The sequence below is a fragment of the Elephantulus edwardii genome, unplaced genomic scaffold, assembly GCF_000299155.1.
Source record: "Elephantulus edwardii isolate Elephantulus edwardi_28Jun2011 unplaced genomic scaffold, EleEdw1.0 scaffold00082, whole genome shotgun sequence".
In the NCBI taxonomy this organism is placed as follows: Eukaryota; Metazoa; Chordata; class Mammalia; order Macroscelidea; family Macroscelididae; genus Elephantulus; species Elephantulus edwardii.
In genome coordinates this window covers 6,508,520-6,521,447 of record NW_006399832.1, presented here as the reverse complement: position 1 = coordinate 6,521,447, position 12,928 = coordinate 6,508,520, and the positions used below count along the sequence as shown (strand labels likewise).

General features: G+C 35.7%; 1 protein-coding gene across 1 annotated transcript in view; it reads right to left on the bottom strand.

The window, feature by feature from the left end:
• Positions 1-7,829: 7,829 nt before the first annotated feature.
• The window catches only part of ZFYVE16 (zinc finger, FYVE domain containing 16), a 55,941-nt gene continuing 50,842 nt past the window's right edge, over positions 7,830-12,928 (bottom strand). The window contains exons 16-17 of the mRNA XM_006889854.1: positions 9,719-9,886; positions 7,830-7,991 (exon numbers count right to left, since the gene is read on the bottom strand). Coding sequence (XP_006889916.1) covers positions 7,830-7,991; positions 9,719-9,886 — 330 coding nt within the window. The remainder of the gene's footprint in view (positions 7,992-9,718; positions 9,887-12,928) is intronic.

Sequence of the window (12,928 nt, the reverse complement as noted above, 5' to 3'; positions counted from 1 at the left end):
AAAAAAAAAGAAAGAAAGAAACCATCTGGGCCTGGATTGTTTCGTGGGGTTGGGTGGTAGTGATTCTTTTTATGACCGGAGTCTTTAAAAACCTAGCCAGTTAAAAAAAAAAAAAAGAAAAAGAAAACCAACCAAACAAAAAAACCTAGCCAGTTTTAAATATTTTTATAATTCCAGTATGTGAGTAGCTGCAGATTTTGGTCTCTTTCTGTAAAGTGTAGTTTTCCTTATTGTATGTTAAGTATTATGGGTTGATTTTGGCACCAAGTGTACATATTCCTAAGACTGTTCAATTTTGCATTATGTCAGTTAAATTCAATTCAGAGCACACATCTTTACTAGCTTGTGGGCTTTGCCAATGTGTGGGTTTTTTTTTGTGTGTGTGATTTAGTTGTGAGGGAGGTGTTGTTTTTTTAAAGAAAATTTTTATTTTATACTGGTTTATGTACAAAGGTTGTATCATTGTTTTTCACACTGGATCTTTCCCATTTCCTTTACTCTCCCCTTTCTCCACCCATCAAATTGTGCGACCCTATGACTTTCACCCTCCGCACCCCCTGCCCATCATCAGCCTTCTGCTTATACCTCTCTCCCGCCTTGGATCCTCATATACATTTTACTAGTTATATGTCTATAATAGTGGTTTTATACAGTATTTTCCTTATGGGACTGAGTTAGTTCACGTAGCAACTTAGGTAATGATTTTCAAAATCATTGCTCTTGCATGCTGTGTAGTATAACATTTTGTGAATGTACCATGATTTCTCAAGCCATTTGATTGTGGTTGGACATCTGAAGTGTTTCCATGTTCTTGCAATGGTGAATAATGCTGGTATGAACATTGGTGTACAAGTCTCCATTTGTGCCTCAGTACTCATTCTCTCGGGGTATATTCTGAGCAATATAATAGCTGGTTCATACACAATTTCTATGTTCAGATAACTGAGGAAACGCCAAACTCCTTTCCAGCCAATGTGGTTTTAAAAGCTTTTGCAGTTATCTACCCTAACTTTGGGTACACTCTTACCACCAGAAGCCAGGAAATGAAAAGACATATTGCATTGGGAAAGTTTGCTGTCAGAGGCCTTTCCAAAGTATTGAAGAGCAACAATGTCACTCTGGAGACTAAGGTGCACCTGATCCAGACCATGGTCTTTACAAACACTTGCTATGCATTAGAAAGCTGGACAATGACTAGCGAGGACAGAAGGAAAATTGTTGTCTTTGAGCTGTGGTGTTGGAGAAGAGTATTGAATATACCATGGACTGCTAAGAAAATGAACAGGTTCATCCAGGAGAGGGTGAAACCAGGATGCTCCTTGGAGACAAGGATTGTAAAGGTTCATCTGACATACTTTTGGCATGTTGCAAGCAGGGCCCAGTCCTTGGAGAGGGACGTCATGCTTGGGAGTGCGGAGGGACAGCACAGGAGAGAAAGGCCTTTGATGAGATGGATTCAGTGACTGGGATAATGGGGGTAGGTGTGTCAGAGACAGTGATATTGGCACTGAATAGGGTAGGGTTTAGGACTGTTGTACATAGGATCACTGAGTTGTAGATGACTCAACAACACATACCAACTATCACCCTAGCTATCTTTCACTTTGGAGGCTCATAGATTCTGAAAGGTGGGCTCTTCTTGTTTTGGTTGAAGGTCAGATGTGGATTGTTTTTGTTTCGTTCACCACCCTATGTGAGCTGATTTGATTTGCTGGACTTGGCTAAAAATGAGTTGTTTAGAACAAACATTCTTCTAAGTGGTACAGCACTGATCTGTCAATTCGCTATACTGAGGTAACTTGGGGTTACTGTGATGCTGAATGCTGTGCCATTGGTGTGTCAAATGCTGTAACGGTTACCGATGGTGGAGAGTTTTTGGTGGAGCTCCCAGATTAGAAAGGCTTGGAAGCCAGAGTGGTATCTAATTCCTAAACATACCTCCGGAAACGCTATGAACTTAATAGAAATGACAGTAGTTATTGAACAAGGTTCAGGAGTTTTGTTCAGTAGGGTTGCTGTGAGTCGTTCTTGACTTGATGACACTTAACTACCACCCGAGCTATATACTAACTGCTAATCTGAAAATTTGATTGTGGTCCAGTGTAGTGCTCAAAATCTTTACTGGGTTGATTTTAATTAATTGCACATATGTAGAGTTTACAAATGAACCCAAGATTTAATACGTTAAAGGTATGCTTTCTCGAATTCTTAATAGCTTGATATACTTCTAAAACCATTCATGAAAAACTTGACCGAGAAAAAACCAAAAACCTTGACAGAGCACAGCTCTACTTTGATGCATATATTGATCCCACAAGGTACAATTAACTCAGTGACAACTCCTCACACGTCCCCTCCACCCCGGTCTATCTTGTAACAGACTCACTCTGCCTGCTGTCTTTTTTAACCTTGGTGTTCTAGGTCAGGGCTTTAGCTTCTCAATATTGTCTTATTGCCAGCATTCCACTCTGGTTTCTCTCTCTGGTCTAAATGTCAACTGCTTTGGATGAAGAGAAGTAGTCTAAGTAGAAATCCTGAACTGTTTGTCCTCTTTGCCTCATACAGTTAAAATAACGATCTGTGCTCACTTAATTTTTTTATACTTTTGGACAGTCATTATTGTCTTAAAATTTTGGGGAGGGGGGTTTAAATTTTTGTATTTCAGGAGTGCTGAATCATTTCAGCAAGTGTGCATATCTGAGTATCTTTGCATACAATTGCCAGAAAGAGGACGTTTTGGTAACTGTGTCTACCTGGTCAAACCGTGCCTTTTTTCTTGGTATTGTGGCACACAGTACATCTTGCATGGAATCTATACATGTTGACAAGAAGCATATCTAATTCTATCAGAACAATCATTTTTAAAGGCTGCTCAAAGAGTTACCTAATAATAGTTGCTATGAATAACCACTCAACATGTAGCAGTTTATTAAAACGGGTTTATTATTTCACATGGTTTCTCAGGGCGAGGAATCTGAGATTAGCTAGTGGTTCACAGGTTACAGTCAAGTTATTGGCTGGAGGTGAAGTGTGAAGGTAGACTTGACTGGTGTTGGAGGATTCACTCATGTGGGAGCACGTTTCAGTTTATCAAGTGAGATTCTTCAGGACAGGATTACAATATGTGGCTGTTTTCCAAGTGAGTGGTCCAGCAGACTGCCCCAAAGACCAATCTTGTAACTTTCAGAAGTGACATCCTACACTTTTTCCACAGTCTTCTGATCACAAGACCAACACTGATACAATATGAAAGGTGACTTATGCAAAGGCTGTGAACACTAGGAGGGGGAGAGATGGCTGAGGACCATCTCACATTATTTCACCAAAAATTCAAAACCAGAGATCTACGATAAAGCACATGAATTTTACCTTTTGTGTCAAAAAGCATGAAAGTAGGGTTGTAATTTTATCAATGCAAGTATAGAAAATATTTTCCCAACAAGTGTTAAATATTAAATTTCAGAGCACTATCAGCAAAAATTCCAAGACGACGACATTATAGAGAAAAGATCCACTACTACTGAGTATCTGAGATGAAAAAAATAAAAGGCAAAATGAGTATTAAAAAATTATTTGGCTGCACACCCATGTATTGCAGCTTTGTTCACAATAGTAAGGAGCTGGCAACAATCTAAGTGCCCATCAACAAACGAATGAATAGAAAAGCTGTGGTATATCCACACAATGGAATACTACGCTGCACTGAAAAACAAGGAACGCATGCAATATTCTTCAAAATGGGTGATTCAGGAGGACAATATGCTGAGTGAAGTATCTCAGTCACAAAAGGACAAATACTGTATGGTACCACTGTTGTAAAACAGGACTGACCTTGGGGTTGGGGAGAGATGGAGAAAGATGGGTTCAATAATGTATACTGCAATGAAACAGATGAGGGAGAAAACGGTTTAAAAGGGATATGTGATTAGGTATTTTTGTCATGACAGGAGTCTATAGTGAAGGCTACATGGCGGAGTAGACCTGGGAGAGGGATTGTAAAACAATGAAAGAATTTTACTTTTTCAAGAGGGTAGTGTACTGGGGAGAGGGTTGGGAGGGGAGAAAAGTGCAACAATGAATGAATGGAAATTCAAAATCTCTGTAAATTTTTACTGAATTAATAATAAATTTAAATTAAAAAGTTACTTGGCAATGCTTAGTGTCTGGTAAAAAAAATAAAGTTTAAAATATGGCTCAAATGATCTTGCAATTATTTTACTAATTTTTTGTTTGGTTGAGAGAGAACAATAGTTCTACTGAAATATAGGGAGCTCTGGTGGCCTAGTGGTAAGAAGTAGCACTGCAATCCCAAAGGCATGCAATTCAAATCCACCAGATGCTATGTGGGAGGATTGGCAAGCGTTTCTGTGATTTACTACCTCTGTGATTTAAAACCCATCAGAGGGTCAGCTGTGGGTTGTTTCTGACTTGATGGACACCATCACCACCACTACAACTGAAATATATAATCATAGTTTCAATAATGGGGAGCTCTGGTGGCCCAGTGGTAAAAAGGGTCAGTTCAGACTAGATGGCACACAGAAACAATTCCTCTAGCAGGTTTTCTTCTCGACTTTCTGCAGTGAAGATACTTGAGTTACGCTGCTTTGGCAGCAGTAATGATTTCTTTAGGGGCCTAAATATAAATCACATAACACAGAGATCCAGAGGAAGTGAAATTGTTCCTCAGTGTATAAAGCATACTACATTTGCATAAGAACTGAGTGTCAGAAGGACAGTGTCTATTTGCACCTTTTGTTACCTAAACATTAGGAAGATACATAAGAAACTAGTAAAAAAAAACCCTATGTAATTTGAAGAATGAAAACAAGATAGATGAATACAGAAAAAACTTAGCACTGGTAAACTTTAGATATTGGTTTTGAATTTTGAACTATTTATGTCTCTATTACAAATATGAAGCATTTTAAAAGTTTTATCTCAAATATTTTCTTTTAAAATGAGTCACAGTATCAAAGTTGTGCTATTAAAAAAAAGGAAAAGTTTGTATTTTAAAAACCAATGCCAAAATTTTGTTGCTATAAATTGAGATACCATAGTAAGGCTACAAACATTATTATTAAATTATATGGTGTAATATTCAAGTGACATAGAAAGAAGGCTGGTTTATAATAGATTGCCCTTTTTTTATGGTCACCCTTTCTACATATTATTTTTCCATTTTCCAACTCCTGTTCTTTTCTCTCCTAGTCAAATTCAGTGCTGAATATCTAGCAGGATTCCAAACATCCAGTGAAGTTTGTATCTCTATGGCAGCAATTACTTTCACTGTAGTGAATCTTGTGAGCACTGAAAACAGCTAAGACTGCTTTGCTCTTGCGGGTCTCACAAGTGTTCCACCATTGACAAGGCACAATCTTACCACTTTTCTATTGCTCCTTTGAGTGGAAAATACTTGGGTTTTTCCTTCCTGTCAGTTTTCTACTTTACACAGAGTTCCAACTTTTACAGGTTTTACTGTACATAATTATCTACCCACACATTCAGCCTCAAGAAGGAAAGAACTATTTTATTATTCACTTTTTAACCAAAAGAGTGTAATAAAGTGCTGTGTACACAGTTAACTACATACATTATCCAGATACATAAAATTTGTAGGATGGCTGCATAATATAAATAAGCCAGATTTTACTTTATATTTCAAAATTCAGGTCAGGGTGGGCAGGGAGAAAAGTGCAACAATGAATGAATGGAAATCCAAAGTCTCTGTAAATTTTCATTAAAATTAATAATAATAAAAAAGTTAATTAAAAAAAAGGGGAAAAACAACAACTAAAAAACCCCCAAAACAAAACAAACAAAAAAATTCAGATCAAAACCAGATCATTGCTGACTGGGCACAAATAATCATTTTATTTCTTCTTTCAAAAATCTTGAATTTTAAAATAAGTAGCAATGTAAAGAACGTGATGAAATAAGTAACAAATGTGTTCAGAAATATACATTTACTTAGAATACTCTAAAATGTGATATAAACTTCGGGGACATACTTCCATTTTTTATTGAAAGGCAAGATTGTATGAAAACAAATCCAAAACCATGCTCCTATGGAAAGAGTCCTCCACCATTTGATTATTTTAAGGTCAATTCAATATTCACAGACAGTACAATTATTTACACTGCAAAATAAAACACTGTATCAAGGAAAAAAAATTAAGTTTAATTCTTTCAGTCTTGTCAGTGAACTTTGTAAGTTGGAATTTCACTTAAGACCTGTAAAATTTTACATTGTTATGAAGCTACTTCTATAAACTGATTTCTCTGAATTCTTGTTCATACTGTGTGTCTGTGGCTAGTTCTGCAGATCTGATTCAGTAGACAGCACATGGCGAAAATTATTAACATGCTTAGTCACTCTCAGTCTAAAAATCACAATTCCTGACTTATATAACTTTGACACTGTTTGCAGGTTGGATACTTCATGAATATATTCCTTAAAATGATGCTATCTAGTTCTTTTTATTGAGATATATAAGTATTTTTGATACAAAAACCATATATATATATATATATATATATTCCAAAGAAGAATAAAAATAGCATCAAAATAAAGATAATTTTATATAATTTAAATGACAGGACTAATAAAAATATGCCCTTTCCTATTTTAAGAACTCCCCCCCAAATAGACTTGTTTTCTTTTTCCTGTTTGCAGTAAAGAGGAAAGCTCTGTTACAGTTTGAAACTTGATCAGGGTCAAAGGCTCTAACTCAAACACAAGTTTCACAGGTCTTAAATTATATAGAGTTTAACTTAATATTTCACTAAAAAAACCCCTGCCATATAAAGAACATAAATATGAAAAAAATTAACTCGTCTATAAACCTTTATACTTAATACATATGTTATCCAAGAAAATTCCAAGAATTAAAATAAAAGTAAAAGACAGCTTGCTTCATGCTTCATTTATTTCTACATAAATATATAGAGACTAATTCCAGGGTCATCCTGCCTGTCGTCACTCACACTTAGAAGTGGTAAATACAGTGGTATACTTAAGAAGGAACGTAGGGAAAACAATGTACTGTAATAGAAAAATAGTGCTTATTTATAAATTATTAAAGATTTAGAAAACACATACTGAATCATGTTCTTCCTATAAAAACAATATACTTAAATATAGAAGCACAAGGTCCTGAAGCACCCACAGTTATTTTAAGTATATCCATTTAATCAAGAAAAAAACTTAAGTGTGTGTAGATATATAAAATAATTCGAGAAGGGAAAAGGCAAAATTCTGATTTTAATCAAAACAATCAGAGTTTATCTAATCATGGAGTTAGATCTCCACTCCAATTACAAATAAGTTATCTGGTTTAATCAAAGAAATATAATTTAAATTTATGATCTGAAGATTGGCCTGTGCCACTGAAATACATTTCTAGTAAATTTCAAAAGCAACTGAACGGACATATATACACAAAACATATTTCCTCCACAAGGTTCCGTCTGAAAATAGCCTTCATTCAAACCGTTACTGGCATAAAGAGGTATACCTAAGTGCAGACACCTTGGCTTAGCACTTACCAACACAGTAAATGACACATTTCTCACACAGGAAAAGTTCTGGGATTTTTAGTACTTGTATTAAGTGTAAAGCTTCAAAAAGGACATTCCTTAAATTTTTAGAGTTTTAAGTGTTGTGCTAGTGACTTAAAAATATCATTCTTGCCTAAAAAGCAAAACTTAGGTGTTTCAAATATCAAACATATTCACTTTAGTGTAAATATTTAGTGCAAAGCACTTCGGTCTTAGTGTTAGAATTCTAACAAATCACTTCATACTGTTTAATATGGCATATGCTACCATTAAAAAAGATTCTCTATAATGAAAAATACTAATTCTATTTCTAATGGTAAACTAGTCGAGTTGGAGGTCCCACCATGGATCACTGGGATAAGAGCACTATCAAGATCATTTAGATAATGCTGAGGAAGAAGATGTCCCGCAGATCCTGCCTGAAACTCAACCTGGAAAAAAAAAAAAGACAAATTCTTGATCAACTGGTTAGCTTAGCATATGAATGAAAAAAAAAATTTAAAAGTACCATTCAGTTTGTTGTTGTTGTTATGTGCCGTAGTCAAGCACAACTCATTGCGACCCTATGAACAAAAGATCTGAACCCTGTGTTATCCTGGGTTCCTCTTTTTTCACCAACCTTCGACCCTTCACAACTTCATGTCCTTTTCCAATGAATAGCACCTCCTGGCAACATGTCCAAAGTATGTAAGCTGAAGCACATTCTTGCCTTCAAAGAGCACTCCAACTGCACCCTCTCAAAGACATATCTGTTTGTTCTCTTGGCCGTCTATGGGATGTTCAGTGTTCTCCAATGCCACAGCTCAAAGGCGTCTAGGACCTTTCCTAATTATTGAGTAGTGATGTCAGTTTGAAGACTAAGCTGTATCTGATTCAGGCCATGGTCTTTCTGATTACTAGCATAGTTCATCATTCAGTTTAAGCACTGATAATAAAAGCTTGATATTTTATATCTAACAATGTCCTGCATTGTCCTATATTTCTTTTATCCATGGACCAAATAAATTACAATTTATAAATACCATAAAAATGCTACTAGTTCATATTTCAGGTTTCTTTTGTTGTTAAGGGCTGTCAAGTTGGCATACTGGTTAAAGCTTGAGTTTTTAATGTCTTCTTATGTTCACAGAGAGGATTTTTGGCCATAACAAGTTAGAATTATCACAAGAACAATGGAATTGGATACATACTAAGGTAAGAACTGGTACAATCTACTTCTGGGAATATTTCTTGTGGACACATTCAAACTTACACAAAAGCAAAATACTGTGAACAATTCAAATGTAAATCAAAACATACTGAATATACATCAAAACTAGTGAGATAAATTAGGGCATCTTGATGCATCTGATTGCTATGCAAATATTGAAAATCCCCTCTGAGATATACATACTTACTCGGACATGCATATAGTCACACACAGTATGCAAAAAATGAATAAACTGACTGCAAGACTGGAGAAGGATTACAACAAACAGAGGTGTGCTAAAGAGTGTTAATCAGTAACACGAGAGAGATTTTCCAGGGCTGCTAACTCAAGTAATTCTAGTGGAGATTACATATATTGCAGTTTGGATCTCTAGGGGCCACCAACAACTGGACAGAACACAGTGTGAATTCTGCCCTTGGGAGATATTAAGTATATAGATTTAGACATTAATAGTTTTAAATCACATAAACATAGAATCTAGAAAGACTAAAACAAAAAAAATCAAGCAGGAAAACCAAGCAAGAAAGTATCAAAACAGGAGGTGCCAAACTATGCCCCATGGGCCAAATCCAGCCTGAAAGCTGTTTTGTAAATAAAGTTTCACTCAGACCAACCACACAAACTCATGTACATATTGTCTACATACATATTTATACACATGTGGCTATTCTGGCACCATAATAGCAGAAGTGAGCAGTTGTGACATAAATTAGATGGTCCACAAAGCATGTAAATATTTTATAGTCTGGTTCTTTATAATAAAAGTTTGCTCAAATCTGTTGTGGAGACTAAGAGGTAAAAGCAAATGAAACAGGCAGTACACAGTCAATACTCAATTTAGTTCCCCTTCTCACTCCAAAATAAAAAGTTTAAAAACTTTTGATTATCACCACCTGATATTACTGTAATATAATTGACTTAAAAATATATGACTAAAACATGACTTACCATATCAGTATCAATGGAAACTCTGAGTCCAATTTTATTCATTCCACTACTTTTTAGAGTTTTCAGATGAGGACACAGAGCAGCACTACAAGCGATGGCAATTTCTTTTGCAAACTGATAATGAGTTGTTGAAATTTGTTGGTCCTGGTTCTTCAGAAAGTAAAACACCTGAAATATATTTAAGAAACAAGTTACGGTTAAGATTAAAAAGAAAAACTATCATTGTTATTTCAATTTAACTTTATTAGTAAAATTCCAATGCTAGTACCAGGCAATTCACTAGTTAAGAACATTTAAAATTTCTGGAAAGATGGAAGACTAGGCAGCTATCTGGACCCTCTAAAACAAAGAGAAAATGGATAAATATGGATGACAATCATGGAATGTGGAGCTTCAAGGGAAAAGATAAAGAAGCAGTTTATAGTTTAAATGCGGATGGGGAACCCACCCACTGAATAAAAAGAGCAAATAAGGAGACAAAGCAGCAAATTTCTGAAAGTGAGGGAACCCAGGACTGTCAGTGCCCACTCTGGTGGCTGGAAACCAGAAAGGGGTCATTTTCCTTGAATTCCCCATATCCTCTCAGTGATAATCCTTTTATTCTTTCTCCCTTTCTATTCTTTCTCTCTTTTTTGTTACTTATTTAGTTATGTTCTTTAAACTGGTACTTAATTTGAAATTTAAGATTTTATTTTTTAAAGAAGAAGAAATAGAATGATTCTTAGTGCTGAGGTAGTAATGACTTATTTTTTATCTTCTCTTTGCATACTATTTTCTCTGAATTTTGAAAATATTCACCAATATGTTGTCTACAAAAGACACAGTTTAGAAACAAAAACTGAAAAAGACTTAAATGATAACATTAATTTATCAAATGATTTTTTGTGTTATCAAATGATAACATTAATTTCTGATTAAATAGAGCTTTAAGGCAAAACCACAAGAGACAATAAAGTATATTAAAGGGTCAATCAAAACATCACCATGATTAATTCTATGCATCCAATGACAGAGCCTCAAAAACAAACAAGTCAAACTTTATTAGAAACAGACAATTCCATAATAATACTAATACTAATAATAATAATAGACTTTCATACACCATCCTTGATAAAGGACAGAACTGGAAAGAACCTCAACAAAGAGCTAAATGCAATTAACCAAAGAGCTCACAGACATACAGAACAACCTGCCAAACAAACAGCACAATAAATTTTCTTTTTCAGGACACACAAAACATTCTCCAGAGCACGTCATAAGTTAGTTCACAAAGAAAGCTCCAATAAATTTAAAAATATCAAAATACTACAAACCATCTTCTCAGATTGTAATGCTATAAAATTAGAAACCAACAACAAGAAGATCAAGGGGAAAGACAATTACATGAAAGTTAAATAACACTCTGCTTAAAAACAAGAGAACTTAACAGAAGAAATAAAAAATAAGATTAAAAATTTTACTCAACTCATAATTAACCATAATACACCAAAACTTCTGAGACACAGCAAAACACAGAGCCAGAGAGCAGGTTATAGCCAATATGCACATATTAAAAAAAAAAAAAAATCAGCACCTTAATGCAACAGCTCTAATACTTAGAAAAAATATTTTTTTAAAAAAAACACCCTAAAAAGCTTACAATCTACAGAAGAAAGGAAATAATACAGATTAGTGTAGAAATAGATGAAGTAGAAAACAGAAAAACAACAAAGAATAAATAAGACTAAAAATTCTTTGAAAGGATTAATAAAATTGACAAACCACTAGCAAAATGGAAGAAAGGCAGATGCAAATAAAAGGAGTAAGAAACAAAATGGTCAACATCACACTAAAACGAAATGAAATAAAGGATAGTAACAGAATACTAAGATGACTAAGATCCTGGAGAGAGTGTAACCAGTGTTCCTTAGAGGCAAGGATGTCAAAGCTTTGTCTCACATACTTTATTTTTTCTTTTTAAATTGGTTTGCTCACAAAGTTCATATACATTGTATTCATTCATATTGTGTTTCAGACACAATCCCACATATTGTTATTTTTATGTGTCGTTGAGTTGTCTGTGACTCATAACGACCCTATGTACAACAGCTCTAAAGCCTGCCCTGTCCTGAGCCAGTCTCACTGACTCTGACACACCTACCCCCATTGCCCTAGTTAGTGTATATATCAATCCCTCTCATCCAGGGTCTTCCTCTCCTGTGTCCCACCACCCTGCTGAGCATGATGTCCCTCTCCAAGGACCTGTCCCTCCTGGCCATGTGTCTGAAGTATGTGACATGGAGTTTCAAACTCCTAGCCTCCCAGGGGAAAACTGGTTTCACTGTCTCCAAGATAGCCCTATTTGTTTTCTTGGCGGTCAATGCTATGTTCAAGACTGTTCTCCAGCACCACAACTCAAAGGCATCAAGTCTTCTTTTGTCATCCTTAGTCATTGTCCAGCTCTCTGACCCATAGCGAGTAACTGCCAAGGCCATGGACTGAATGAGGTGCAACTTAAGTCTCTAGACTGACATCGTTGCTTCTCAGTACTCTGGAGAGGTCCCTGACAGCATATTTTCCCAGTGCAATTTGGTTTTTTATTTCCTAACTGTTGGTGCCAACAGTGTTGATTGTGGAGCTGAACAAGCAGAAACTGTTAACAACCTCAATCTCGTCTCCATCTATCATGGTTTTGCCAATTTGCCCAGTGGTGAGAAACTTTGTCTTCTTGATGTTGAGCTTCAATCCATATTGAAGACTACAGTCTTTGACCTTTTGCAGAAAGTGCTTCAGGCCCTCCTCAGTTTCAGCAAGCAAGGTTGTGTCGCCTGCATACTGTAGGTTGTTGGTGAGTTTTTCTCAATTCACATGGTCTCACATACACTAGAGACATCATGCTTGGAAAGGCAGAGGGTCAGAGAAAGAGACGGACTGATACAGTTGACTGTAGCAATGGGCTCAAGGATAATATGGATGGCGCAGAATAGGACAGGGTTTAGAACTATTGTTCATAGGATCGTTATGAGTCATACAGGACTCAATGGCACTTAACGAGACCTGTGTTCTAACAAATTTGGAAGCTCAGAAGAAATAGACAAACTTCTAGAAAAACATTACTAATTATACAGTCAAGAAATCAAAAGATGAATTGCACTGGGAAAATCTGCTGTAAGGGACCATTCTAGAGTACTGAGAAATAGCAGAGTGGATTATATTTGGGGGTAGGGGGTG